Source organism: Neohortaea acidophila, assembly GCF_010093505.1.
Source record: "Neohortaea acidophila strain CBS 113389 unplaced genomic scaffold BDY17scaffold_3, whole genome shotgun sequence".
NCBI lineage: Eukaryota > Fungi > Ascomycota > Dothideomycetes > Mycosphaerellales > Teratosphaeriaceae > Neohortaea > Neohortaea acidophila.
This window is the reverse complement of record NW_022985512.1, coordinates 2125674-2151008: the sequence shown is the minus strand read 5'-3', so window position 1 is coordinate 2151008 and position 25335 is coordinate 2125674. Positions and strand designations below refer to the sequence as shown.

The following is a 25335-nucleotide window of genomic DNA, read 5'->3' as shown; positions in this document are numbered from 1 at the left end:
TGGGTGAGGGCTCTGATCTCCTGGTACTGTAAGCTGCTCTCGTCTCTCATGCCTTGCTTGACTTTCCTTCTCCTCTCCGCATTCCATTCCAGTCAACACAATCCCCGAATCTCCTGATCTCTCCGCATATCACACTTCCATATCACGTTGACGCTCTCGATCTTCATGCTCCACCAGGAACCCCTGATTCTTTCCCCCATCATGACGTTCCCATGCTCTCACGCCTCACGTCTTCGTCCCATCATCCTCTTCACGGCCCTAGCTGAGCTCAGTCCCAGATACTTGAAGCAGTCCGGGTCGTAAGGAAGGTGATAGAGCTCCACATGGGTCATCACCGGGTCCAAGTACTCCTCATCTTTCAGCGTGGCTCGGTGTTCAGCAATGGCGGCGGCCACGTGCTTGAACTTGATGCCACCGACGTCCTTCAGAATTTTCTCCCCCCATCTCCCGCTGCCAGGCTCGTCGCGGCGCGCCGTGCAAATGCTCAGTGTTGCTGTGGTCACAGGCGGTTGGGTCAGGAACATGTCGCTGCACGAGCTGCTCTTGTCGACGGGGCTGGTGAGGCGGAAGCTCAAGCACGTCATGCTCGAGTATGGAAACGCGCAGAGCTTCTCCTTGTCTCCAATCCCGAGCGTGCGCTGACGAGGCTCATGCAGAGGTGATACGCCAGGGATGCGCGTGATGAACTTTCCGCGGATGGCGTGGAAGAGCTTGGTGTTGACTGTCGGTGCGTTGATATCGCCCTTGTGATCTGCCAACAAGAACAGCTTCTTCTGGGCGCTCTTCGACCCCTGGATGATCACAGCAAGTTCTTTTGACACTCGGGACACGCGAAGAACATCCAATGCCCTCAGCTGATCCACGACGAGGTCGCAGAGCTCCCCGATCCTGAATACTGAGAGCGCCTGAACCTGCGGTTGGCGCGCGACGATGATGGTGGATGCCATTGGGGCTAAGACCGCGTGTTGCTGCTGCTGAAGAGAGGCTGGAGAGGCCTAGCTGCTGTGGAGTAGTTGAAGCTGTTGTGGTGGTAAGTCTGAACGATGACAGTTGCTGAAAGCGCTGCGTGCAAGCGAGGAGAGTTGTCTAGAGAGCGTGGAAAGTTGAAGAAGGTTTGAAGGGCTCAATATGCGCGTCTGTGCAACGCGTCAGAACAAACGCTGCAGTCAACTCACGGGACCAACCGCTTCTGCTATTGAAGGAAGGCACGCCAACGACAACACTTTCGCCCTCGCCAAAACTTCTCCTTCCACCCACCATCACGAAAACATCATCAACATCAGCGCAAAATGGCGCAAAACAAGCCTGAAACCACCGATGCGCACAGCAAGTCCTTCAACCCCACCGCAGCATCCACGTCCTTCACCGACTACAAGGAGGAGGCGACGTTCCCCACTGAGCGTCCATCTGGCAAGATGCTGAAGGTGCGTCACACCCGATCTTCAGTCGCTACAAAGGAGCACCCTCGCTGACAGCAGTGGCAGAGCACGCGCAACCCGAGGGCGCCGTGGAACGAGTCGTTCGTGATGGTGGAGCGGCCGAGATCGCCGACTCCCCCAGTCATGATCGATACCGAGGGGAATGAAGTTGAGGAGGAAGCGGAGTCTCCAGGCTCCATCAAGAAGAAAGGGAAGAAGCAAGCCGCCGCCGACAAGACTGTGCGCTTCGCTTCCACGAATGACGTTCGCCAGCTCCACGATGGGCCTCAGGGTGATGCCGGTGACGACGAAAACAAGGAGGATGGGGTTCTGGCTAGCGAGGGACGCATGTTCATCGGTAGAAACGGCGCCTGCGTGGTGTTCATTCCTGCTGGCTGGAAACCTCCCAAGGACGATGGTGGCTGGGATCTCAAGCAGCGGAAGCGGTCCAGCGGCGCAGGCATCAAAGCCAAGGATGAGTCGGGAGGTGAAGCATAGCAGGGAACGCCAGAAGGTTACAAGTGTTTTGGGGGGAGAGAACGGCAGAGGTGCTACGCTGTGACAGTGGTAGAAATCCTCCAGCAGCAAGACGTGTAGTTGGAATCGAACATCAGGCTGAATTCGAGATCTGCGGGGCCGAGGTCGCTGCGCTCCTCCCTCCTCCAATCCAACGTTCTTCCGTGCTTACCCAAGACTCCAGTCATCCACTGTCTATAAGGTATCCAGTCTTTACCCATTCCCAATACTCATATCACTTCCTCCCTTGCCGACACAATGTCCGCTCCCACTCCTCCCACCGGCTCAGGTCGATTACGCGGCAAAGTCGCCATAGTCACCGGTGGCTCCAGCTCCATCGGCCGAGCCATCAGCCTTGCATACGCCAAAGAAGGCGCCAAAGTAGTCGTCGCAGACATCCGCGACAGCTCTCGAGCACCCGATGAAGCGGACGCTCCAACGCATGAGCTGATCCGCAAGCAAGGCGGTGAAGCGGAGTTTATGAAACTCGACGTGACGAAACTCGAGAATGTGGAGCAGGTTGTGCGAGACACGGTGGCCAAGTTTGGACGACTCGACATGTACAGCTCACTCTCGATCCCTTTCTGCTTGCTTTGGATCGAGTAATGTGGATGCTGATGGCCTTTTAGATACGTCAACAACGCAGGCATCGTCCACGACGACGGCAATCCACAGCCGGTGTGGGGCGTAACGATGGACCAGTGGGAGAAGACAATGGCCGTCAACACCACCGGCGTCTTCTACGGCATCAGAACGGCTACTGCGCAGATGGTCAAGCAAGATCCGTATCCCAATGGCGATCGGGGCTGGGTGGTAAACTTGGCTTCGATTTTCGGAAAGGTGGCATTCCCTACTGCATGTAGGTCGCCGTTCCCCAGTCTCATTGCCATGAAGAGCCTCGGCTGACAGATTCAGTTTCGTACGTCGCTTCCAAACACTGCGTCATGGGCATGACAAAGACCGCAGCACTGGATTGCGCACCGTACGGAGTCCACGTGAACGCCATTTGCCCCGGCTGTGAGTTTAGCCAATCTCAAGGAAGGCCTCGAACCTCTGCCATACGACCTACTGACTTGCATTGCAGGGGTCGAATCCGCTTTCACGGCTGGCATCCTCCAGGATGAAAACCTCAAGGCTCACGCCACGAGCTTGCATCCTCTCCGTGGACTTGGGTCGCCCAGCGACATTGCGCCGGTTGCAGTCTTTCTCGCCAGCGAGGACGCAAGATGGGTGACGGGACATGGAGTGGTGGTTGATGGAGGATATACAGCGCAATAAGTGCCCATCATTCTACATCTTGAGAGTGATTTGCAGCGGTAGCGAAGAAGATGAATAAGACTCAGTCTATCAAAACGTACAGGGTCCCCTCATTGATCAAGAGGAACAATACCATCCTCCACATCACGCTTCGACAATGCGGAACTCCTGACACCCGCCCTCGCCATAATGCGCGAACCCAAACCCCCCATACGTGCCCGCGCAAAGGTGCTGAAACTGCGAAACGCAGTACTGCTGCGGCACCCACTGCGCCGGGCTGCAGTGCCCGCGAATGGAGACGTGCGCGTTGCCGAACTGCAGGCCGTCGTGCGCCCATTGCGACGGCACCATGATGTGTGTATTGGTGCAAAATAGATCGATGGCGTCTTGGATTGCGCCGTTCTTCGCGGCGCAGCGGGAGGCCGGGTTGGCTGTGGTGCTGGTGGCTGCCCCGAGGGTGAGGAGGAGGATGGTGGTGAAGGGCTTCATTTTGATGGGGAGAACGCGTGGGTAGAAGCTACTAGGAGTGTAAGACGTTGGTGAATGTGAGATTTCGCTGGTAAGATCTGGGGTTGCTAGACAATTCGAGTGCGCTGCAGGTGGCCGAGTCCAGATATGGGTCCCGTGGAATACAAAGGCTCAAGGTGAACAAAGAAGTAGGAAGCGAGGAGAGTCTGGGAGAAGACTTGAGAAACAAAGAAAGTGCCAACTCTGCCAGACTTGATATTGTCCTCAGGACAAAGGTGTTCCCTCGGATGCTTGCAATGGCCGTGAACAGGCACGCACATTGGCCGGAAGTGATCTTAGCTCAATCTGGGGAGAAATCTCGCGTTGGCCTTTTTGTCATGCCTCGACCGATCCGGAGAGCTCTGCCAGAAAGTCTCAAGATTCGAATGCCAGCTGAGTTGGGCAATGGATATGCTGCTACACACGTTGTGCAGCCTTGCCCTCGCCGGCCAGATGTCCAAGTAGCGTGCCGATCGCATCGAAGCCGCATTGGTTTCCGTTTGACCCGTTACACCATCCTGCACAGACGCAACTGCCGTGGCGACGACGCAGATGCATTCACCACCAAAATTCACCGCCTGGATCACTCGCTTTGCACGCTAGTGGGTAGAGTCTCGTAGATTTGTCCATGCGCGGCGTCTCCTTGTCACCTCTGGTCCTCTTTTCTTGAGCAATCAAGATCCCGCCCTCTCTACAACTTCAATCCTCTCCACTTGATCAACCAAGATCACCCACATCAGCTCTCACCACCTCCATCAACGACAGCATCAACTGCACAGGCTTTCGTCAAGCCGAGCGCGTCGGTGAGTGCAAGCATTGTCCAGGGAAGCCGTGTCTCGTGTTGCCAACACGCCGGCCCTAGGCGCAACTCCGACACTCCATCATCTCCAACCAACAACACCATCCAAAAGTAGCAACCGGACATATCAGTGAGTGGCAGCAGCGCGTCAAGACACCACAATTCTGACCATGCCTACCCGTAGACAGCAACGATGTGCGTTCAGAACGAGTCATTTCTGTTCTGCCAAGAAATCCTCGAGGACGGCAGACGATGCACAAACAAGGCAAGTCAGCCTAGGCGCCAGCTCGAGGAGTTGCAAATGTGCCCCGCCTGGGTGAGCAAGAGGAAGTGGAACCTTGATGTTCTCGGAACTGTTCTCTCAGAAACGGGCTGCCCGGACTATGAGGTCCGCGAAGTTGAGAGGAGTGGTTGGCATACCAGATGCAATAGCTGCGTCTGGAAGGCGAAGAAGGAGGAGATCGAGCGCAAGAAAAATAAGAGGCTCAGCCAAGCTCTATCGGACGCAGGTTACGGTGATCAGGGCTCGAGCAGCGCTGGTGCAGCTTGAGTGTTATGCACGTGTTCCAAGCGGCCAAGAAGAAGGGAAAGGCGGGAGTGCGGAAGAAGGAGAGCAAGGATCGTGAGGAGGGTGATGGTTCAGGGTCGGGAATGAGTGCGGGCGAGGGCACAAGCACCGCAGCCGCTGCAGCTTGAGTGTTGTGCATGCTGGAACATCCAAGATCCACGCTAGTAGCAGCCTCGTAGACTTCTCCACACGTCGCAAAACAGTCTCTCTTTCAACGCTCCTCACTTGATCCCAGATCAACACCCGGGGTTCGGTCAAACCCCCCCAACATCGTCAAACATCAACGACACCACCAAACCTGACGCTACGGTAAGTGGCAACAGCATGCAACCGCGAGGCACGTTGCTAACCACCACAGGCGTGCAAACGGCGACAATGTGTTATCAGATCCGATCGGTGATGCGCTGCCAGAACGTCATCGACGGCAACAAGCGCTGCGGCCGCATCTCGGCGGGCACACTGGTGGAAAACGTCGACGGGCCAGACCGATGCATTTGGTGGGGCATCTACACCGCCTTCGACCAACCCATGCGTCGTCCCTGCGAACAATGCCCATCGTATAGAGTCTACTATACCGAGAGGGTAGGGAACACGAAGTGTGCGCCGTGCTACAAGGTGTTGCGGAAGGCGAGGGTGACGTGTGACGGTCGAGAGCGGAAGGGCGGTGATCGTGAGGGGCCTGGACAGGGTGCGATCGTGGGCGAGAAGGTCGTGGGCGGGAGCACTGCATTCACGGCAGTCAATGCGGCCTGAGGGTATGCTGGAGCATTGACCTTCGGCGCTAGACGGAGGTTCGTAGATTCGGCCATTCACGTCTCTTGATCCTCACTCCTTCCGTCCTCTTCACTTCATCGAAACACAACGTCCCCAACAACCTGCTCTTTTCAACCACGCGGCCTTCTCAACACGCAGGCTCTTCAACACACGTCTTCTCCAGACGTGTACTCTCTTCAGACGTGCGAGACCTCTTCAGCCGCCGACCATTTTCATCCATCATCTTCAACCAAGCAGCCTCTCCGGACACCCACAACATCCTCTCAACATCTTTCATCACCTTGGCGTGCCGGTTAGTGACAGCGCAATGTAGTGAGCGTCGCGTCTTGCTAACGTGCGGACCACAGGCGCATCAACAGCGAGAATGTGCACACGGCGCCGCTCCATCAAGCCGTGCGCCAATGTCGTCAACACCGGATGCTCCAACCTGGCCATGAACAGTAAAGCCACATGGTTAGATGATGGCGTCATGTGCCCGTCTTTCGAGGCCCTCACCGACCACATGCCTGTTCGTCCTGCGTGCTCGGAGTGCCTGTTTTACGAGGTCAAAGACGAGCCCCGAGCCGGATGGACGTTTTGCACGCGCTGTCACGCGAGTGAGCAGCGGGCCAAGAAGTGCGAGTTGATGCAGGAGGAGGCGGAGAGGCGCTACGAGGAGGAGGCGGAGAAGCGCAAGCGGGATGCGGAGCAGCGCAATCGAGAGGTTGAGCAGGCCGAGCCTTACCACGAAGAGGGCATGCGACAGCACTAGGAGCGTGACGAGGAAGCCGGGGGCAGCATGGGCACGTCAACAGCCCGAGTGCAGCGTGTATCGGAGTGGGAGCGGCAGATGGTACAGAACGGGCAGCGAGCGAAGACATCCATGGATGATCAGGGGGGTGCAGCGCCTGAGAACACGGTGAGCGCATGAGCAAGACCAGCTGAGGATGGAGAGAAGAAACGCGGTGCGCATTACAGCACGTAGACGAAGCGTACTCAGCGAAGCATACTCAGTCCATCGCTCCTCCGTACTTTTCCACCCGTGACACCGCGCCTGTTTTTGTCGTGTAGAGAGGTGAGGGTGAGGTGGGATCTACGTGGAGAACGGCAGATTGGAAAGGGGTGGATGAGGAATGGCGTGGCTAGCATTCCTCTGCCCCTTCGAATGGATAACTGACGAGCACATCTTCCTCGACTCGGGAGGGATGAAGTCCGAATAAACTCGGGCTGACCAAGACCAGAAGATGCAGGCAGCAGACAGCCATGATGTAGCTACGACGGAGAGGTGATGTCGCTGCGCGGTTTGATTCCGTATCCGGATGGAAGCCGCCGACTTCGCCGAGGCTTGACGACTCGTCGGATCCACCTTTTACTGCTCTCACGCTCATCATCATGCGGGACACACGACCCCGCATCCAAGCAAGCAGCCGAGTCCGGCGACCTTGTCGTTAGCTCTCGGTGCCGGTAAGTCAAGGAATTTTGGATGCATCTCTGCAGCTCCCATCTCTCTCTATCCATCAAGGTCTACCTTCCGTTCCAGCATATCTACCATCCCATTCGCCATGGCCCCCAACCTCCCGGAGAAGATGCGAGCCGTTGTGTTCAAGGGTGAATACCAAGTTCGTGCTGCCCCGCCATTCGCAGCCATGCTCCCACTCAATCCCCTCTTCTAGGTTGCTGTCGAGGACCGCCCCGTGCCCAAGATCCAGAAGCCCACCGATGCCATCCTCCGCGTCACCTCCACCGCCCTCTGCGGCTCCGACCTGCACTTCTACCGCGGCCATCTCAAGTGCCCGCCCAACTTCATCTGCGGCCACGAGTTCGTCGGTGAGATTGTGGCCAAGGGCGATGATGTGAAGAAGTTCAACCTCGGCGACAAGGTCGTCGTGCCCTTTTATACCGCCTGCGGAGACTGCTTCTTCTGCGTGCGCGGACAGGCCAGTCGCTGCAGCAAGGGCGAGCTGTTCGGCAACAGCGCCCCCGCCAACACCATTGACGGTGGCCAGGCCGAGTACGTGCGGTGCCCATTGGCCGACACCACCTTTGTCATCGCCCCCAAGGACATTCCCGAGGAGATGTTGGTCCTCATGGCCGACATCTTCCCCACCGGCTACTTCGCCGCCTCTCGCTACCTGAAGAACCTCAATGACCGCGACCGGAAGGAGTACACCGTCGCCGTCATTGGCTGTGGACCCGTAGGTCTTTGCGCCATCACCTGTGCCTTGACCATGGTCGATCACGTCATCGCCATCGACTCCGTGCCGGATCGTTTGGAAGAGGCGAAGAGATTGGGTGCCAAGACGATCAACCTTAACGACGACCCCGTCCCCAAGGTCAAGGAGGCGTCTGGAGGCCGCGGTGCCGACGTGATCATCGAGTGTGTCGGCCATGCGGACGCGTGGAATCTGGCCTTTGACATGATCCGCCCATGGGGCGCTATCAGCAGTATTGGAGTGCAGTACGTCGTGCTAATCCCCATCCTCTTCCTCCACAAGCTAACAAGCGCTGTCCAGCACCGAGAAATGGGAGGTCAATGGGCTTCTCCTCTACGGAAAGAACGTCAGCATGGCCTTTGGCCGCTGCCCCGTTCGCTCCATCTTCGAGGATGCGCTCAAGCTGCTCGTGCAGGAGCAAAAGAAGGTTGCCTTCCTTTGCGGCAAGACCATGTCGTTGGAGGATGCGCCTCAAGCATACAAGGACTTTGAGGCGAGAAAAGTGCAGAAGATTGTCTTCAAGATGAACCCCGAAGAGGCGGGGAAGAAGATCGAAGATGTGGTTTAGACACTTCTGGGGACGGCAATTGAATGCCAGATCTTTGGTACAATCTTGCTGACGGTAGACAGATGTACAGATTGTATATTTCCGGCACTCTTCTTTCAACCAAGTGGACGCTCTCCCAGGAGCTGATCCGATGATTTGTTTCCCTTGCTGGGATTGTTGGGTGCCTGCAGAATGCTGGCGAAATTCGCCACATCAACGCGATGTGTAGAGGAATGTGTCCAGCCGCCCCATACATATACATGTCCATCCCTTGACAACTCCCGGGACAGCGCTCATCCTCATCCTTTCCCTCTCCTCACAATCCCTCCAACAGCTTCTTTCCAGCAACCATGCTCCAACCAATCCTTCTAACCCTGCTCGCCTCGGGTTTTGCGTCTGCGGCCAAACGCGCCGCCAACGCCACCCTTTGCGAGCACTACAGCACTCTGCTTCTCGGCGCCAGCAATGCTACCACGCAGCACACCCTCATGACCCTGGTCGTCAACACGGCCGTCATCGGCAACTACAGCAGCGCCAGCAAGAGCTACGTGCCCGGCATCCTCGCCGCAGATGCCACCTTCAACAACGCAAAGGTCAACCTGCTCCAGTTCTTCGACGGCTCCCTGTACTCCACCAACAACGGAGATGCCACCCCCGGCTCCACCAATTTCCTCGACGGAGGCGGCGCCGCCCCGTTGAAGATGAACATGCCTGCCAATAACGTTACCTCCAACCAGTAGTACGTACCCACTCCTGCCTCCTCGTCCAAGCCCCTCTAACCGTGTCCAGCGGCCTCCTCACCCACCTCTACGAATTCTTCGGCGACTTGCTGGGCTGCTCCGCCGTCGGCACCAAGGGCTTCCCCTCGTACGGCGGCGTCACCTCCATGTACGAAGTGCACAAGTTCATGGCTCTCAACGCCGACGAGGTGGGCTACTTCATTGAGCAAGTCGGCCTGTCGGCCGCGAGTTTCGGCGTGGCTGCTGCGGACGTGCAGTATGTCGGCAAGACGCTGCAGAGCTTGTTTGGCATGAGGTGTGCGCCGGCCGTGGACATCTTGCCGGGAGCGCCGGCGCAGTTGCAGGCAATTTGCACGGACGTGAGTACTCGACCTTTGACTTAATGACTTGAGCGAACCCGCTGACATATTTCTTCCTCCTACAGCCCGATTGTCCCGAGGCCTCGCCATCCAACTGCAGTACCTACGAAGCATTCGTGGAGCCCAAGGTCGTCAGCGCAACGAGCGGCGCAGGAGCCAGCTCGACAGGAATGGGAATGCCAATGGGCACTTCAGGCGCCTCCGCAACTGCGACTGCCAGTGGGGCCAATTCTACTGTCACTTGGACGAGTCCCTGCCCGTCCAGTGGCACTGCCTTGGCTAGTAGTGGAGCGGCTAACCCCGCTGCTACAGGTTCCACCTCGGGCTCTGGCTCTGGCTCCGGCAGTGGCAGTGGAAGTGGCAGTGGCAGTGGCAGTGGCAGGACCGGTGGCACTGGAATGACTGGTGCTGGGTCCAGTGTGGGCATTCCCATGTGCCTCATGCTGGCGGCGGTCGCACAGCTCGTTTTGATCATTGGATAAGAAGGAGTTTGGAAGTCGTGGACGCTTTTGGGATGATTTGGAATTGGGTAATCAGGGGCGCGAAATACGGACTGAGTACCTTCGCTATGACATCTCGGTGCTTCTTGGGCGCTCATGTTTACATTCCTGTGTCCAATCCACCACTCCAAGTCCAAAGTCATGTTCTAGCCGTGCGCCGAGAGATTGGCGACATGGCAGCGCTCTCGCGTTATCACTCGTATCTCGGCGCCAACCAGAGCGTTTCTTGTGCTGTCATAAACGATGCCGGCAGTACGAGAGAGAAAAGCGGCATGGATGGTTCGAATGTCAACACGGCAACGCCTGAGGAGCGACGCATCGGAAGGATTTCGCGTGCGTAAGGCTGTGGCGGCAGCCATGGCCGAAAAGGGAAAGCGGCGTGCGGCCCGCCCGCGCATCACATAAGCGAACATTCTCAAGCGAGGGCGACAACAACACCTCTTCTCTACTTTCTTGCTCAATGCTTCATCAATTGAATTCATCGATCTCATCGTAAAGTCCCACTAACATGTGCTCCTTCGTTGTCTTGACACCATTCCTGCTGAGCAGAGCAGATCTCGCTCGCCATGCCCAGACTTCCTCCCACCCTGCCAACGGCTGGCTCGCTTGCGTAGATGTTCACTCCATTCTCTGGATATTCTCCGACGGTTGCCCGACGACTGTTATCACAACCGCCGCGGCGACTCATCCGTATAAAATAGAAAGGTGAACGCCCACTTCACAATCCTCCGTCACCTATCGTCCAGAATCATGGCTTCAACATCATTCATACTTCGTTTCACTCTCCTCGCAGCATGCCTGCTCTTCGGGACGGCCTCGAGCCATCCCTTCGCTTTCCAAAAGGCCGTTGAGAAGCGGCAATTCCCCGGCCGAGGACTCTTCGTACAGCAACACAACTTCCCTGGCCCATACACCCTGTATCCCACCATCACTGGCAAATGGGGCCCGCAGAGAACCTGGGTGACGACTGCTACTCTCAAGACCGTCATCACTGTGGTTGTACCAACTGGATCCGGATCATCTCAGCCCGCAGCGACACACACTCATTCGCACAAGTCCAAGTCCTCCCGAACTCACTCAGCCCAGACGCTCTCCACCCGGAAACATGGTGATTCCAGCTCTGTCGCCGTTGGCGCAACTTCCTCCAATATTGCCGCGACGTCGACCTACAGCACGCTTCCACCCTTCCACAACACGTCGGTCCCTGTCACCCGCACGACCTTCGTGACCAGCGTGCTGTCTACGGCCACGGCCAGCGCAACGACCTCGGATGCCTCCACGTCGATGGACAGCGCAGCCTCCTCGGACCCACCAACCTCGACCACCGATATCCCCACAGAGTCAAATACCTGGGGCAGCAGAGTGCCTACCATCCCCATCAGCTCTGCCTCGGTGCCCAACACCCCGGTGAGCTCTGCATCCGGAAGCGTGTCCACCATCCTCACCACCACCATCGTGACCTCCATCTTCACCACCTCTGGACCTGCAGCGCCAACCCAAACCGCCGTGCCTCCCTCAGCTGGAACTCTCCCCGTTAAATTCACCAACAACCTCAACAGCGACGATGTACACGTGTACATCACCGGCCTCGACGATGCCGGTCAGGTAATTATGATGAACACCGCGTTGCAACTTGAAGTTCTAACCACGTCCTCCTCTTCCCCCCAAACCCTTTCCAACGCCGACTTTGCCATTCCATTACCGAGCGAGCTAACAATCCCAGGCTACATTTCCAGCTGCCGCATCTGGTTTGCAGTAGGCTACCTCAACTTCTCCGTCGTCGCCACCGCCGACGGCGCGGGCCTCGTCGCTCCCACATCTGTCAACCCGACCGATCCAAGCCACGATGTGAACTGGGGCTTCGTGGAACTGACGTACACCTCCGACGGCCTCTGGGCAGACATTTCCTATGTTGACTTCGTGGGCTTGCCGCTCGGACTCTCCATGACGCCCGTTTCAGGGCCAGTGCAGTCCGCTCCAGGCCTCCCAGCCAATGGCGTGCAGGAAGTGTGCAGCAAGCTCCAAGCGCAGGCCGCCAGCGACGGACAACCGTGGGATCAGTTGTGCATCAACGACTCCAGCGGGAATCTAATCCGCGTTAACTCGCCCGGCAGCTTGCTCCCTTCCAACCCCGACGCATTCGAGGATCTGTTCACCGCCTACTCCAATTCTGTCTGGAGCTACTACAGCACCAACACGCTGTACTTTAACACGCAAAACTCCAACGGCAACGTCTCTTGCACCGTGCAAGGCGGCGAGCTGACTTGCGAAGGAGACAATAGAGGGTATGCACAACCGACTGCTGCTGACATTTTTAGTTGCGCCTCCGGGCCGTTCGAGATTCTAAGTGGCGACAACGATATCCATCTCGCAGTCGTGCCGAGACTATGCGCCGTAAGTTGCTCACCCGCCCATTCCCCTCTTCCCTCCAACGCCCGTGCTAACAGCAGCGACAACGCAGGCCTTCAACCGCGCCACCTTCCTCCTCCCCGGAGGCAACTACCAACCCAACCTCCCTCCCTCCTCATACTACACCGTGCAGCCCAACAACGAGTACAGCGCGATGGTGCACGAAGTGGAGATTGACGGCAAGGGCTACGCCTTCCCCTACGACGACGTCACGCCCAGCGAAGGCGATGATGTGGCGGGCTTTGTGGCCGCGGCGGACCCGTCGAGTATGACTGTTATCCTTGGAGGGCCGGGCTCGGGTTGATGATTCGGGAGGGTGGATTTTGGGAGGGATAGATTGGTTGGGTGGCGTTGGGCGGCGTTTCTTCTCCCCGATTCAAGAATGGGTTGAGATGGGGGATTGGGATAAATAGATTACGATCAATGTAATGTATACCAGCTGAGTCAGGCTGTTGTCAAGAATATCAATGTGTTCGACTACTTATCGTCCCTTACTCTTTCTTCGGCCCTCTTCATTGTGCCTCCAGTATCTACCCTCTTCGTTGAAGTTATGCTCTCGTCGCCATCTTCTTCTTGCTAGACGTCTTCTGTAGTCATCTCTTGCGCAGTGAGGCTTTCCTTCAGCGACTGTAGCTCTTTCAAATGTGACGGGTGAAGTGTTCGGCGACGATGGAGGGTTCGTCGACGCGTTGCAAAGTGGTGTAACTGCTTCCAACGATCGTAAAGTGGCTGTGAATCGTGGCAAGGGCCCTTGAGTCTCAACCAGAATTTTCAGAGTTCGGGAAAGGCGGTGAAGTCAGCGCAACAGCAATTGAGAGCAGCCTCCTCGGCCTCCAACACGTGCAGAGTAAGGTGAATGTGAATGAACCAGTAGTCGTTGCTCGTCCCAATTGTCAAATGAACACTCTCACAGCCATCAGACCTCATTTAGCGAGCGTGCATCAATGAATCTTCGGTGAAACATGATGTGAAGCGCCGCAATCTCAACACCAAGCGATGCTCAAGCCAGTCATCCGCGTGAACTCCGGCAAGCGCAAAGGGTGGTGTTATATGGGATTTTTTGGGGGCCAGCTGTCAGCCAAATGAAGAGCGACGACGAGGTATGTTTAACTTCTCTTTCGTAACACACACTTCCCCTTGCCCCTGCACATTGGTGGCTCGTTCGAGTCACGCTTGTCTGCCATACCGCTCGACAACAATGTACCATGCCCTTTGCGGTAGTCGCTGATAGCAGCTGGCAAATGCCTTCGGGCCTCTTTTTTCTTGCGCTGCTTTGATCATTGAGTCCGTCGTTGATGGTAGCTGGCCAATGCCGTCGCGCTCTTGTTTTTTGCCGCTGCTATGATCCTCATTGAGTCCGCGTGAACTTCGGCAAGCGAGAATGGTAGTGTTATATTTGATAAGTTGCGGTCCAGTCGCCAGCCAGAACCAAAGTGAACACAAGGTATGTTTGAATTCTCTTTCGTAACACACCCCCTGCACCTGCACCTGCACTTTCACAAAGGTGGCTCGTTCGAGTCACGCCTGTGTGCCATTTCAAATCGCCAACAGCGTACTATGCCGGTAGTGGAAGTCGCTGGATGGCACCGGGCAAATGCCTTCGGGCCTTTTTTTTGCCCTCGATGGCGGTAACCTTTTTGCCATGGTGAAAGGCATTGCATGGTGAGGGGATGTATCGATCGCATTGACCAGCTTCTCCATTCGAACCGGAGTCCTGACGTGAAGGGCGCGCAAAGTCGTGGCCGGCGTTGAAGCTGACGGCCCGCTTTCCCCCTTTTTGCGCCAAGTCCCCTCTGCCAACACCACCATCACCAACTCATTCATTCGCAGACATGTTGTTCAAGGGACACGGGAGCGAAGGACGACGCGACCAGTAAGTTCATTCAACCTTGCACTTGATACGACCATGCAGCAACGCGAGACTGAACAAGTGATTGCAGCCTTGGAGTCCACGGCAAGCAAGTCGCCCGCAAGCGCCGCTCTGGAGCAGCATGCACAACATCCGAATGATATCCCGTGGCGCGCCATCCGCATGGCCAGCATCGATCGATGGACGCGACGGGGGTCTTCGAAGCAGGGAAGAGCAGGACATATCGTTCAAGGCACGTAGACAGTCATCGCCGCGCCAGAAGCAACTTGCTTGAAGCCTCTGAATTGGTGAAGCTCGGTCGCAAAGTTGCGGCGCGCCAGACGGACTTCCGTAGCTCGTCGCTTCTCGTCCCTCGCGCATATCAACGTCCGACCCAAGAATGATACAGTCACGCTCCTTCAAGTGAGTTGATTCACCACCACATCTGGCTTGCCGTCCCTGACTTATGGAAGCTCGGTCGTAAAATCGCAACGCGCCAAAGCAACTTCCGAAGCCCTCCTCCGCTCATTCGATCAACGCCCACGCGAAGAGCACGGCGAAGATGGTTCAGGCGATGGAGGAAATGGGGCAGGAGGCACCGATCAAGAAGGACAACACCATGGTTGATTCTGCAGTGTTGGAACGGGTGACACTGTGAAGCTCCAGGGACGAAATCGCGTCGCCAAATCGACTTTCGCGCTGCGTTGCTCGTGCAAGCGGTACCCACACAAGAGACGCGGCGGAGATGCTTCGGGGTGTGAAGGGAGCAGTGTTTCTCCAGGCAGTCGTGCATGGATCAGATCAGTACGAATGGTCATCGAACGCTCTGGAACGCATGACCTTTGGAGGCTCCAGCCGCTGTCTTGCGCCCTGAACTTCCGCGCCGCCTCGCTCGTGCAGTCATCGTTCAAGCAGGCAACGCGGTGGGAATGATGAGAGCAGGGAGCTTCAAGAAATCTCGTTCAGTCGTGCAAGTAATCACCATTCGTCGTGAAGAGTCCATTACCCCTGACTTTGCGAAGTTGCTGTGCCGAAGTGAACTTCCGGCGCCGTCTCGCTCGTGCAATCAACTTCCAACCGAGGGACGCAATGAGGATGGCTCAGGCAGTCAAGTGGATGGAACTCCTTCACTCGGGCAGGTGGTCTCGGCGAGTGAAGCAGAGGCCTTGCAGCTGCAATGAAGGGGCGGAGGAGAATGAACTTCCGCACCGCTACGCGCGTGCAATCAACACAAGGCGGGAAGAACGTGACCATTTCGCACCAGGTGACTGAATTGCACGGAAGAGAGTGCAGATCGTCAAGATAGATATCGATTCACTTCCTCAATTGACCAAGTTACCCTCGCGTGGTTGTTGTAGTTGAATGTTCCGCCTCCATATCGCGAGTGCGAATGAACATCCGCGGCGCGGCAATTGTGCACCGCGCGGGCGACCAAATGGTGCGAATGGCGCGGCAAATAATGAGCGGCAGCCGGTGGTAAAAGGGGACACATATTGAATTTCCCGCGCGTGTTGTTCAGCAAGTTCCGGATGCACAGTTGTGGTGGTCCGATAAAGGTGTTGAGCAACGAGGTATGTACAAACTTTCTTAAGCGTGTGGTGGTGCGGGTGGTGATGGTAAGTTGCGGGTTCGAGCCCCGCCGCTGAGTCTCAGATCGACACTGGTTTGTGCCATGCCCTTAGCGGTCAGCCCCAGGGAGACCGAGCAAAATGCCTTCGGGCCCTCTTTTTTTCGCTCTTTGATGGCTCGTCCTGCGGGCTTGGAGTCCTAGCTCGAGGATCCCCTCGCGTTTTGCATCGTTGAGGGCGGCGTTGGGTGGAGGTGAAGGGATTTAATGACCATCGTCGTCAGCCAGGAGGAGGTGAGGGAAGCGCTTGGAACGTTCGATCGACGATATCAATTCGTGCCGGATCAATTATTGCCCAAAAGCCTCCTGACAATCTCTTGCTCCTACACATCAATCCATTTCTCCGATTGAACGATTTTTGCCGCCTCGGGTGGATGGCAGCAGACATTTTTGGTCGTGTTCGAACTGTCTCCGCTGGGCGTTGGATTGGCAGCGGGCGCGGCTTCAACGCTTGGCTTCGTGTTTGGCGTTGCGACTTGCAGTCCTTCTCGCACGCATCCTCGACTTTCACTCCCAACGTGTCCTACGCGCAGCGTGGGCGAAGGCGAGCCCGTGTCCCCTTCTAATTTTCATGTCAAGGTACGCGTTGACGAGCTCCGCATCCTCCTCCTTGCCACGACATCTGATAGCACCAGGTTTGCCGGTCGCAATCCGCTGAAGAACGCGCACTCATCCACTCCAGCGAGTCGCGAAGTCTCACAACAGCGCCATCAACGCCTCTCGAACCACCTTCAAGGCCTGCGTGGCTCCCTCCAAGTCGGTGACATCCAACAGCCGCGGCGATGACTCTTCACTTCGAGTTCAGAGCAGCTTGACGCGTCTCGCCGTCCATGATCTTCGATCGCGACCGAGATTGATTCCTCCACAGTCGACAACGCGCTTTGAAGCATGCACACCTTCACCGCAACGACACGCCGGAGATGCGGGCAGAACGCTTCCACTCAGCTGCACGACTGACAAGTATTGGGTGGAGCGACGACGCGGTCTGAGCGAAGAAGTGTTCATCCTCGAAGCACATCCAGAGCAAAAAGCAGATCGGAGATTGAGGGCGAATCCTTCGTGTCGCATTACCAGAACCAGACTCCAGGCGACACGCATCCCCCAATCGTTGCCGACTCGGCCTCGTCAACCGGAGATTCGGCGCGTTCAACCGCTGGAGTTCATGAGCCCAGCGCAGGTGGTGATCAATAAGGCGAGGAACTTCGACCACGTCGACACGGCGGTGCTTCGATGGGAAGGCGGTCACGACTCGAGAGCTCTTCGGCCAGGCGCTTCTATACGCAGGTCACCAAAGATCTCGAGGCGTCCGTGCAGGACATGGCAAGAACACCAAGGGCAAAGTGGTTGACTCGGACGGCGGGAGGAATGTGCAATACGCGAACAAGACGCACGCGCCGCAAGGGATGGCAAGCTACGCATGCCGGTCCAGCGGAGGAACGAAGGATTTGGAATTGACCCAGGCCGTCATCGTGCCGAAGGATCGGAACGCTATCTCGGACACTTCCTGGACTCGACAAGAGGCACAAGGGCGCGAATGGCCAGCAAATCACGGCGGTCGGGAGGAAGGGACGAAGTGAGGACCAGCATCGTCCGCGACTCTGCCACGCAGGCGACAGCAGCGTTTGCTGTCCAGACGAACCATCTTCGGTGCCACAAACCTCATCGAGTCGAGGCAGAAGGGTCTGCGCTTTTATTGTGTGCGCTGATACAAGAGACAGAAGATCGAATGGACCGAGATGGGAATTTGCAGCTTCCCAGCAAGATTACTCCACTCCGGCCAAGCCGAATTCTCCACCTTGATTGGGCGGGAATGGAGCTATCCTCAACCTTGCTCCAACCTCATCTCTTCCCTCTCTAAACGCTCGACAATATGCCCTGCGATGCGTGAGTGACAAAATCCGCATTCACAGCCTCGAGTATAACGCGTTGGAGTCGAGCTTCCATTCGAGATCGAAGACATGGGATTTCGTGAAGCCGCGCATTCACATATGGGCGAACAACACCTTTGGAAGGATGGCTTTGGGTGAAGTCGCTATGCTTCCAATACACCCAGACATCCCTTGCACCCTCATCGTTTGGTAGCAGTACGACGTTTGGCAGAGCGCGTGAACCTCAGCAACGATGGAGTGGTTTCGGCTCAAGCGGGAGGCATCAAATTGCTCCACGACAACGGCAACTCCCATCCCAGTCGACGACTGGACAATCCTCACCCTCCGTCAAGCCGAGAACTCCAGCAAGCAGCGCCCCGGATTGTCCGTACGTATCATCACTTTCCTCCATCCACCTACCCACGGAGATCTACTGACTCCTCCATCCAGCGTGTCCACAACCTCGGCCTCCAACAATCTTCCTCTCCCAACCTCCTGAACCTTCCATCGAACGTCCGCAAAGAGATCTTCCGTCTGGCTATCGTTGCTTCCAAACCAATCCTCGTCTGCGCACAAGATACCGAACTCAGCCAAGAGCCCAGCTTGCTGCAAGTCTGCCATGCAATTCGCCAAGAAGCGCGTCCAATCTTCTACAACCAAAACGACTTCACCGTGCAAGTGCGCGAATTCGACATCAAAGCTGTGCTGCCATGGTTGAAGAAGCAAGAGCGCGTCCGGTTGCAGGAAGTGGAAGAAGAGGTGGAGCAGGACAACGCGATTCCTTCAAGCTGGATGGGTACAGATGGCGGTGCACAAGAAGGCACGCTGTTCGACTCGGTGCATGCCCGCATCGCCTATGATTCTCGCGCTTTGCACTTCATCCCTGCCAAAGTCTTCGAAACGTTGGTCAACGGCGTCGACCGCTTCCGCGTGCCCGGCATGAGCGCCTTGCAGAAGGAAATGGTGGCGTTCACGATCAAGTATCTCGCCGATGCACCCCGCGAAGACAAGCCATTCGTCGGAGTCATCGATTACGATGTGGAGCTTATTGCGGACTGGTAAGTCGGCATACTGCCGTTGGCGCGCCATCAAGAGACAAATGCTAACCAACCGCCTCCACCTCGCAGGCCCAACCTCCTCGACTGGCTGAAGCTCTTCCACGAAGGCAAAGTCACCGCTCCCACCTTCCACGACCGAAGTGCAAAGGCCGAAGCTGTCTTGGGAGTCTTCAAGATGGTCCAAAGCGCGAAAGAGATGGGCGTGAAGTGGAAGGAGATGAAGTACGGGTGGAAGGGAGTGCGGAAGATGATGAGTGCTGTCGATGTGAACTGGCTCGTGGACGTGTGGGATGAGCCTTCGTGAGTAAGGGAAAGAGGAAGACACAGGAATGAATGGGTGGAAGTTATACAAACTCCTGACCTGCGCGTGTAGGCTTTGTGTCTGCACCGTCGCGGTTCAAGCCTGTGCCTCTGCGGTGTTCCTTCGCTCTATGCTCGTGATGCAGCTTATGAATAACAGTCGCACTCGCCATCGGCTGGATCACATTACCGTCGTGAACAGTCAGGTATCGATAACACCTCACTACACAGCAACCTACCAACAAAGAAATGTTCGCTCAAAGCTCCGGAACACGTCAAGAATGGGTATGAACGGTCCTTCACTCCCGAGCGTCAACTGCCCTCCGTGTACTACCCAACAGTTGCATTCAATCTATGTGAGTCCACGACGGCAGACTGAGCGATGGAGAACGCGCTCAGCCGCTCACCGGGATCTGGTTCTCACAATTCAGGTGAGGGGGAGCACGGCGCAGCCGATCTCCCCAGGCCACTCACCCAGCCGTGCGTAGTCGCGAAAGGCAGCGCGTACTCGCACTATGATGGGCCCGGTGGGCTCCATCTGGCTTGCCGCCTGTGCACTCGGATAGTTTTCAACGTGAGAGAACTGAAGAAGGAGAATAAGTTTGACGAAAGTGCGCTATGATGTAAGGGCTCTGGCGGTGGTGGCACGTGAGGGTGGTCCGAGCTGAGAGGTGCGTTGGGTTGCTGGGGTGAGGTTTGCGCTGTGAGGCCGATTCGTTTTCTTTCTCCTGCATGAATGTTGGTGCTTCCTTGTAGATCGATCGATCCCTCAATGACAACGCTCTTGAAGCCATTCCTCGCTGTAATTGTTGATCTGCCTGCTTTAACGGTCATGCCTACATGCATCTTGCCTCGTCAGTAGCTGAGATTGCCGCGAATGAGCCTCTGCCGACTCACCTTATTACGCCGCCCACCACGCTCTCTCTCAAAGCATCAACAACGGCTTCGCGAAATGATGCGTCTAGGGAGAACACGCCACCAGCACATCCATCAACTCGGCTTCTCCTTTTCCCTTTTCTTTACATACTGCAAGAACGGCCAATCTCCATGGTGTCGTAATTGATCTCTCAGCGGCGAGCTCCGTTTAGTTCAAATCCACCGTCTCGAGGGACTTGACCCGGCACCAAGATCGAACGCGTTGTCCTGCTCTTCCGAAACTGCACATCAGTGCTGTGGTGGAGGGCAGAACTTACAAATCTTTCCTTTTGTGGCCATGCTTCGGCTTGAATGCGATTATACTCCGCGCTGATACAATGGTGTCGTTGCAATATGAGGAGTGAGAGGGCTTGCAATCGCCTTTATTGCCGCCATTATGTAGTGTCTTTCTAAGAGCGGATGAGTCGTCTGTCGCCTCCCATGTCAGCAGGGATTTCGTAGAATGAGCTTTGCTGGCCGAGCAAACCATCCCCGTCATCACAACACCAGCTCCGAGACAGCGGGAGCGCGCTCACTACCGCAAGCATGTTTGCCTTATTTGAGACCATGCAAGCCAGCAGCCGCCTGCCATCTCACCACCACGTGCGTCAAGCAAGGTTTCCTGGCCATCTCAACCATCTCTGCCTCGGATCGCCAACGATGAGACATACTGCGGTGCAGTGTCGTACGCTCCTAGCATTTCTCCTTCCCCGAGATCGCGCAAGCTGCTCAGCGCGTTGTATGACAGCACTGCGGTGGTAGAACGGCGTTTATTGGCCAGGCAAAACATCTCCACCTCATATTGCCATCAATGAAACACATCACTGCGTTGCGTGGTAGCCGTCGTTGCTTTATTCATCCCCAAGACCACGCAAACCAGCCCACAGCCGCCGCGCGAAGAAACGCCGCAAGCGCAACCGCGCCAAGAAATGGTGTGAGACAAATTGAGTAAGGAGAAAGAAGGAGCGGAACACTGTTTCCCGCAACTATGTAGACCAGAAACAAGAAGGAAAGGGGTATCTTCCCACCAGAAACACCTCCCAAATTGTAGCAAAGCGAGATTCCAACCCTAGCGAAAGCAAATCCTCCCTCCCAGCGCCTGCCCAACGCGCTATGCACGACGTGGCAGCCCGCCAGCCGTGTGTGTTTGTCTCATCGTTGTGCTTGCGAGAGGAAGAGAGTGAGAGTGCTGAGAAGGTTTGTGTGTTAGGGGTGTGGTTGTCTTGAAAGCGCGCCAGACTCACTTCGAGAGAGTGTGGTGCGAGCCGCCTGCTATTTCTTCGGAGGCTTCGGACCCGCGGGCTGCGGCTTAGGCTGGCCAGGAGGAGCGCCCTTTATTGGAGGTCAGTACGTGGGTCCACGGACGGAGCGGTCTTAATGTGTCTCGGGATGGGTGAGACAGCGACTGACCCCCTGGAAGCCTCCGGTGGTGTCGTAGCCCCCGCGGGCCATGACTGTCTTGGTCGGAGAATGCATGGTGTCTGAATGATGGTATTCTTGATTGTATGTGTCTTGTTGTGGGAGTGTATGTCTCGGTGGTGTCGTGGGACGTTGTTGGCGGAATTTCGACGGTGGTGGGAAAGAAAAAACAAGACTCGGAGGCTACCCGAGACTTAATTTAAGTCTCAGGATGGATTCACATGCAGGACAGTCTCTGATTCGAGGACGCGACGGCGCGGGAAGGCTAGTCGAGCTGCGTGAATGCATTGTGCTCGTTTCGCGTTCGAGGTCCTTTCCAGGACAGGTGAAGGTGCAATTCCATGGCCTGTTTGACGGAGCAGTGCAATGATCGAGCGTGAGTCCGGCGTGGTGACGGTGCAAGGTTTGAGATCGCCGTGGGAGGGTGCTGACTGTGTTGAGGTCGAACGAATGCTAGAGCATCCGGCAAGAGCCATCGATAGAATACTCGTATCCAAGAAGAAGTGGTTCTTCTGACTTAACGAGAGCCAGCAACGTCGCGTTCACCATCTCGCGATCTGGCGCACCGGGACCATCGCAAGCCCAGCACCCAGGCGGCTATCTCATGGCCACACATCAAGAGATCATAGCAGTCATGCATCGTGGCGCCTTCGATGCGAGAGGCTAGGCCAGGTTTCGAAACGGTTCCACGTCTGGCAGATGCATGCCTCCCCGGGGTGGTGTTGTTTGGAGAGCATGCGAGAACAAAGGCCGTAACATGCATACTGCAGAAGAATACCGGCTCTGCAATCGCTTGGGAGCTTGCCATGTTTGCCTCGTACGTGCCAGTGTCTGCCAGCAAGACGAGCGCTGTCCTTCTTCATTGCACAGAAAAGAGAGAGCTCTTGTACAGGATGACATGTCGTTGAAGAGACAGCAGGAAGGCCGAAGAAGTATTGAAGAGAAGAGGAAGCGGGACGACACAGTACCGAAGAAATGAGGAGAAAGGCAGGAAAGGTACTGAACACAAGCTGCGAGTGTCCAGACGCTCTCTCCTCTTGCGGGACAACCAGTTTAGCGGTGACGAGCAAGTGCCCAGCTGGCCAGGCCGTTGGCTACTACTGGACGGCACTTCTGGCGGCCGGACGGTTGATTGCATGGCAGAGCATGTCGGAACGGAGAGCCGGCGAGCATTTGCAGACGGGATGCCATTTCCAGCCTGGATGACGAGACCATCACGCTTCAGCGGTAGGGACGAGTGTTCAGCACCGCGTGACCCACTGTTCAGGTAAATGATGGAGGCCTGAATCTCGGATGGCAGCAAAGAGAACAGAACTGTCGGCGGAAAGGCGGAGAGAGCTGACGACGACAACGACAGCACCCGGTTTCAGGGGCTGTGTTTAAAGGATGGCGGGAATGCAGGATCGCGTGAGCTGGCGGAGGCGCGATGGCTACTCGCAGGAACACGATGTGCGTATCCGGCGGGTTGGGTTGGGCAAGGTAAATCCGCGCGTATCACAGCTCAGCGCTGACGGAGATCCTGTCGCAACTCCATTGTCCGCAATGCTGAAGCCGAGTCACAGAGCTGACGTGCGGAATAGAGGCGGACGAAAGCGGCAGGCAGCGATTCATCCTGCCGATCCACCATGCTGCAAGGCTGAGCACTCTAAAGTTAGCAAAGCAGGGTGAAACGCCGTGCATATTGCCAGCCGCCGCTGCATTGGAAGCCTTAGCAACGGCATCGTTCAGGGTTCAGGCGGACGTCGAGTCGGGGGCCAACAGAGGAAGAGTCGTTCTCGTCAGCCAAGACACGGCCTCGAAGATCTGTCATCGATGAAATCCCGATGGCTGAGAAGGATGCTCGGAAGAGGAGCACGGGATTGCGTGTGCCATGGCGGTATGATGTACGGGGTGGAGCTGTTCTGCAGACTTCCACCCAGCATGACCACAGGAACGGTGAGCGCGTGATGCAAAAGGCAAGATGAGGTTCCGGCTCCCCAAAAGCGCCTGCCATTTCCGGACAGGAAGGCCCCTGGCCCCACCCCACCTTTCCCGAATGGCTGGGAGGCGGCGAGCGCCAAAAATAGCCCGGCCGCGGAGCCTCTTTTCTGGATCTCATCTCTCGCCCGCCCGTCAGCCTGGCCGTTTTCGTTGTCCCGGCGGCGAAAGGGAGCCAAATGACACCTGCGATCCCCACTAATCCCTCGTGTTCGGCGAATAGGCGGCGGTGACGCGTTGCCTTTTGACCCTCGTATTCCACCTTTGCGCACCCGCCCCATCCTTCTACTCAGCCTCTCACGTCTGTACACAGTACATATAATATTGAATTCCTCAGGTCCGTTCCTGCCGAATCTCATCTCCCTCTCTTTCACCCTCGAGTCTCCCCTTCCCTACCACCACTTCAACCATCAACATGAAGTCCACCACCGCCGCAACGCTTCTCGCAGGCACCACCCTCGCCGCAGCTCAAGGCTGGGGCGGTTCCGGCGGAGGCTGGGGCGGACCAGGCGGCGCCCCAGGCGGCTTTGCGAACTTCCCCTCGTGCGCCAGCGACGCCCTCAGCAACGCGCGCAACACCTGCTCCTCCTTCTCCTACAGCTGCCTATGTGGCGAGAACACCGTCTCCACGCTGAACTCCGGCCTCGCCAGCTCGTCGTGCAGCAGCGACGATAAAGATCAGGTATACCAGGCGATTGCGCAGCTGTGCGCCAACGTCGGCACCACCTTGACTGCCTCGCCCGAGGCGACGTGGTCAGCGACTTCGGGTGGCAACGCGTGGCCCTCGGCGTGGTCGACGGGCACGTGGTCTCAGGGCGGTGGGCCGTGGGGTGCTGGTGGCGGCTGGAACCCGAGCGATGGCGCGCCGTTTGGCGGCAACGGATGGGGACCGTGGGGTTCGAGTGGCAGCTGGACAAGCGGGCCGTGGACGAGCTGGTGGAACAACGGAGACTGTCCGGCATCCACATGGAGCGGTAAGATTTGGCACCCCCTCATACGAGATATGCAACTCGATACTAACGTGTACTCACAGGCTGGACGACCGGCAGCTGGGCAAGCGACTGGACGACCTGGGCAGGCTGCACAGCCTCGACCACCGCGACGAGCACCTACACCACCACCGTGAGCACCTCCGGCACCGTGGCGACCGTCACCACCACCGGCTACGGCGTGCAGCTCGCACAAAAGACGGGCTCCAGCAGTGGCTCTTCGTCCGGCGCGGCGCCTGCTTTCGTCACTAGCTATGGTCTCGCCGGGTCGGCGGTCTTTGCCGCTGGCACGTTGATGGCTGCCCTCCTGTTGTAAGCCGAGTAATACGATCAATCGAGTCAACAGAGGCCGGGAACTGGAAGCATTACACGGTGTAATTACCGCGGACATGGCGATGTGATACCCATTTTCCTTACCTACGCATCGTCGGGCACGGCAGAAGGGCAGTGTCATTGGTTACGAGATTGTTGACGGAGATGAGACTTCATGTATGTACGTTTGTATCTTTACCTTTTGCAGGACTCGAAGAATGTAATCCATGCCGTCTTGACACCCTACTTCCGACTTGAGACCTGCGCAAATATGTATAGGGCAATCGTGAAAGAGCACCTACTTTCGACATTCCATTCCGAAACCTCCATTGCACATATGCATTGGAGATTGTTGAAGAAGACTGTCCGAAGAAGCTAGTAGTCGTGCACCGTGGTCTATACATCTCCCTGCCTCGTCTTGACGCAAACAGCATT

General features: G+C 56.7%; 11 protein-coding genes across 11 annotated transcripts; 7 read left to right on the top strand and 4 right to left on the bottom strand.

The window, feature by feature from the left end:
* Positions 1–218: 218 nt before the first annotated feature.
* On the bottom strand, positions 219–947 carry BDY17DRAFT_309156 (uncharacterized protein; the record flags this gene model as incomplete). The annotated part of the gene is made up of 1 exon (XM_033735295.1): positions 219–947. One exon carries the CDS (start codon positions 945–947, stop codon positions 219–221), a length of 729 nt encoding a protein of 242 aa, XP_033592436.1.
* A 342-nt stretch (positions 948–1289) lies between these two features.
* On the top strand, positions 1290–1916 carry BDY17DRAFT_322673 (uncharacterized protein; the record flags this gene model as incomplete). Its single annotated transcript, XM_033736857.1, has 2 exons — positions 1290–1424; positions 1485–1916. 2 exons carry the CDS (start codon positions 1290–1292, stop codon positions 1914–1916), a joined length of 567 nt encoding a protein of 188 aa, XP_033592435.1.
* Positions 1917–2192: 276 nt separating this feature from the next.
* Positions 2193–3212, top strand: BDY17DRAFT_322672 (putative short chain type dehydrogenase; the record flags this gene model as incomplete). The annotated part of the gene is made up of 4 exons (XM_033736856.1): positions 2193–2494; positions 2564–2793; positions 2850–2951; positions 3019–3212. The coding sequence occupies 4 exons, from the start codon at positions 2193–2195 to the stop codon at positions 3210–3212; spliced, it is 828 nt and encodes a 275-aa protein (XP_033592434.1).
* Positions 3213–3335: 123 nt separating this feature from the next.
* Positions 3336–3680, bottom strand: BDY17DRAFT_322671 (uncharacterized protein; the record flags this gene model as incomplete). The annotated part of the gene is made up of 1 exon (XM_033736855.1): positions 3336–3680. One exon carries the CDS (start codon positions 3678–3680, stop codon positions 3336–3338), a length of 345 nt encoding a protein of 114 aa, XP_033592433.1.
* A 2303-nt stretch (positions 3681–5983) lies between these two features.
* Positions 5984–6706, bottom strand: BDY17DRAFT_112816 (uncharacterized protein). Its single transcript, XM_033729234.1, has 2 exons — positions 6174–6706; positions 5984–6119 (listed from the first exon to the last, which is right to left on the bottom strand). Exon 1 carries the CDS (start codon positions 6697–6699, stop codon positions 6385–6387), a length of 315 nt encoding a protein of 104 aa, XP_033592432.1. The 5' UTR covers positions 6700–6706; the 3' UTR covers positions 5984–6119; positions 6174–6384.
* Positions 6707–7220: 514 nt separating this feature from the next.
* Positions 7221–8773, top strand: BDY17DRAFT_112765 (chaperonin 10-like protein). Its single transcript, XM_033729233.1, has 3 exons — positions 7221–7437; positions 7492–8276; positions 8332–8773. Exons 1-3 carry the CDS (start codon positions 7381–7383, stop codon positions 8597–8599), a joined length of 1110 nt encoding a protein of 369 aa, XP_033592431.1. The 5' UTR covers positions 7221–7380; the 3' UTR covers positions 8600–8773.
* A 155-nt stretch (positions 8774–8928) lies between these two features.
* On the top strand, positions 8929–10159 carry BDY17DRAFT_309149 (uncharacterized protein; the record flags this gene model as incomplete). Its single annotated transcript, XM_033735294.1, has 3 exons — positions 8929–9317; positions 9368–9677; positions 9743–10159. The coding sequence occupies 3 exons, from the start codon at positions 8929–8931 to the stop codon at positions 10157–10159; spliced, it is 1116 nt and encodes a 371-aa protein (XP_033592430.1).
* Positions 10160–11743: 1584 nt separating this feature from the next.
* Positions 11744–12875, top strand: BDY17DRAFT_240952 (uncharacterized protein; the record flags this gene model as incomplete). Its single annotated transcript, XM_033730369.1, has 2 exons — positions 11744–12571; positions 12639–12875. Coding segments are annotated over 2 exons (1065 nt in total), but the record flags the coding sequence as incomplete, so codon positions are not given.
* A 3871-nt stretch (positions 12876–16746) lies between these two features.
* BDY17DRAFT_112697 (uncharacterized protein) lies at positions 16747–17320 on the bottom strand. The gene has a single exon (XM_033729232.1). It carries the CDS (start codon positions 17158–17160, stop codon positions 16864–16866), a length of 297 nt encoding a protein of 98 aa, XP_033592428.1. The 5' UTR covers positions 17161–17320; the 3' UTR covers positions 16747–16863.
* Positions 17321–18576: 1256 nt separating this feature from the next.
* BDY17DRAFT_112661 (uncharacterized protein) lies at positions 18577–19547 on the top strand. Its single transcript, XM_033729231.1, has 2 exons — positions 18577–18988; positions 19058–19547. Exons 1-2 carry the CDS (start codon positions 18723–18725, stop codon positions 19290–19292), a joined length of 501 nt encoding a protein of 166 aa, XP_033592427.1. The 5' UTR covers positions 18577–18722; the 3' UTR covers positions 19293–19547.
* Positions 19548–23536: 3989 nt separating this feature from the next.
* BDY17DRAFT_294348 (uncharacterized protein) lies at positions 23537–25141 on the top strand. Its single transcript, XM_033733131.1, has 2 exons — positions 23537–24573; positions 24633–25141. Exons 1-2 carry the CDS (start codon positions 24015–24017, stop codon positions 24902–24904), a joined length of 831 nt encoding a protein of 276 aa, XP_033592426.1. The 5' UTR covers positions 23537–24014; the 3' UTR covers positions 24905–25141.
* Positions 25142–25335: the final 194 nt, after the last annotated feature.

Excerpts from the sequence above, each read along its gene's own strand:
- BDY17DRAFT_112697 (XM_033729232.1), bottom strand. The coding sequence starts at position 17,160 with ATGCGTGTCGCCTGGAGTCTGGTTCTGGTAATGCGACACGAAGGATTC.
- BDY17DRAFT_294348 (XM_033733131.1), top strand. The coding sequence starts at position 24,015 with ATGAAGTCCACCACCGCCGCAACGCTTCTCGCAGGCACCACCCTCGCC. Across the intron at positions 24,574-24,632 it reads TCCGGCATCCACATGGAGCG|GCTGGACGACCGGCAGCTGG; the intron begins GTAAGATTTGGC and ends GTGTACTCACAG.
- BDY17DRAFT_112816 (XM_033729234.1), bottom strand. The coding sequence starts at position 6,699 with ATGTCTTCGCTCGCTGCCCGTTCTGTACCATCTGCCGCTCCCACTCCG.
- BDY17DRAFT_112661 (XM_033729231.1), top strand. The coding sequence starts at position 18,723 with ATGGGTACAGATGGCGGTGCACAAGAAGGCACGCTGTTCGACTCGGTG. Across the intron at positions 18,989-19,057 it reads GTGGAGCTTATTGCGGACTG|GCCCAACCTCCTCGACTGGC; the intron begins GTAAGTCGGCAT and ends TCCACCTCGCAG.
- BDY17DRAFT_112765 (XM_033729233.1), top strand. The coding sequence starts at position 7,381 with ATGGCCCCCAACCTCCCGGAGAAGATGCGAGCCGTTGTGTTCAAGGGT. Across the intron at positions 7,438-7,491 it reads TGTTCAAGGGTGAATACCAA|GTTGCTGTCGAGGACCGCCC; the intron begins GTTCGTGCTGCC and ends CCCCTCTTCTAG. Across the intron at positions 8,277-8,331 it reads ATCAGCAGTATTGGAGTGCA|CACCGAGAAATGGGAGGTCA; the intron begins GTACGTCGTGCT and ends AGCGCTGTCCAG.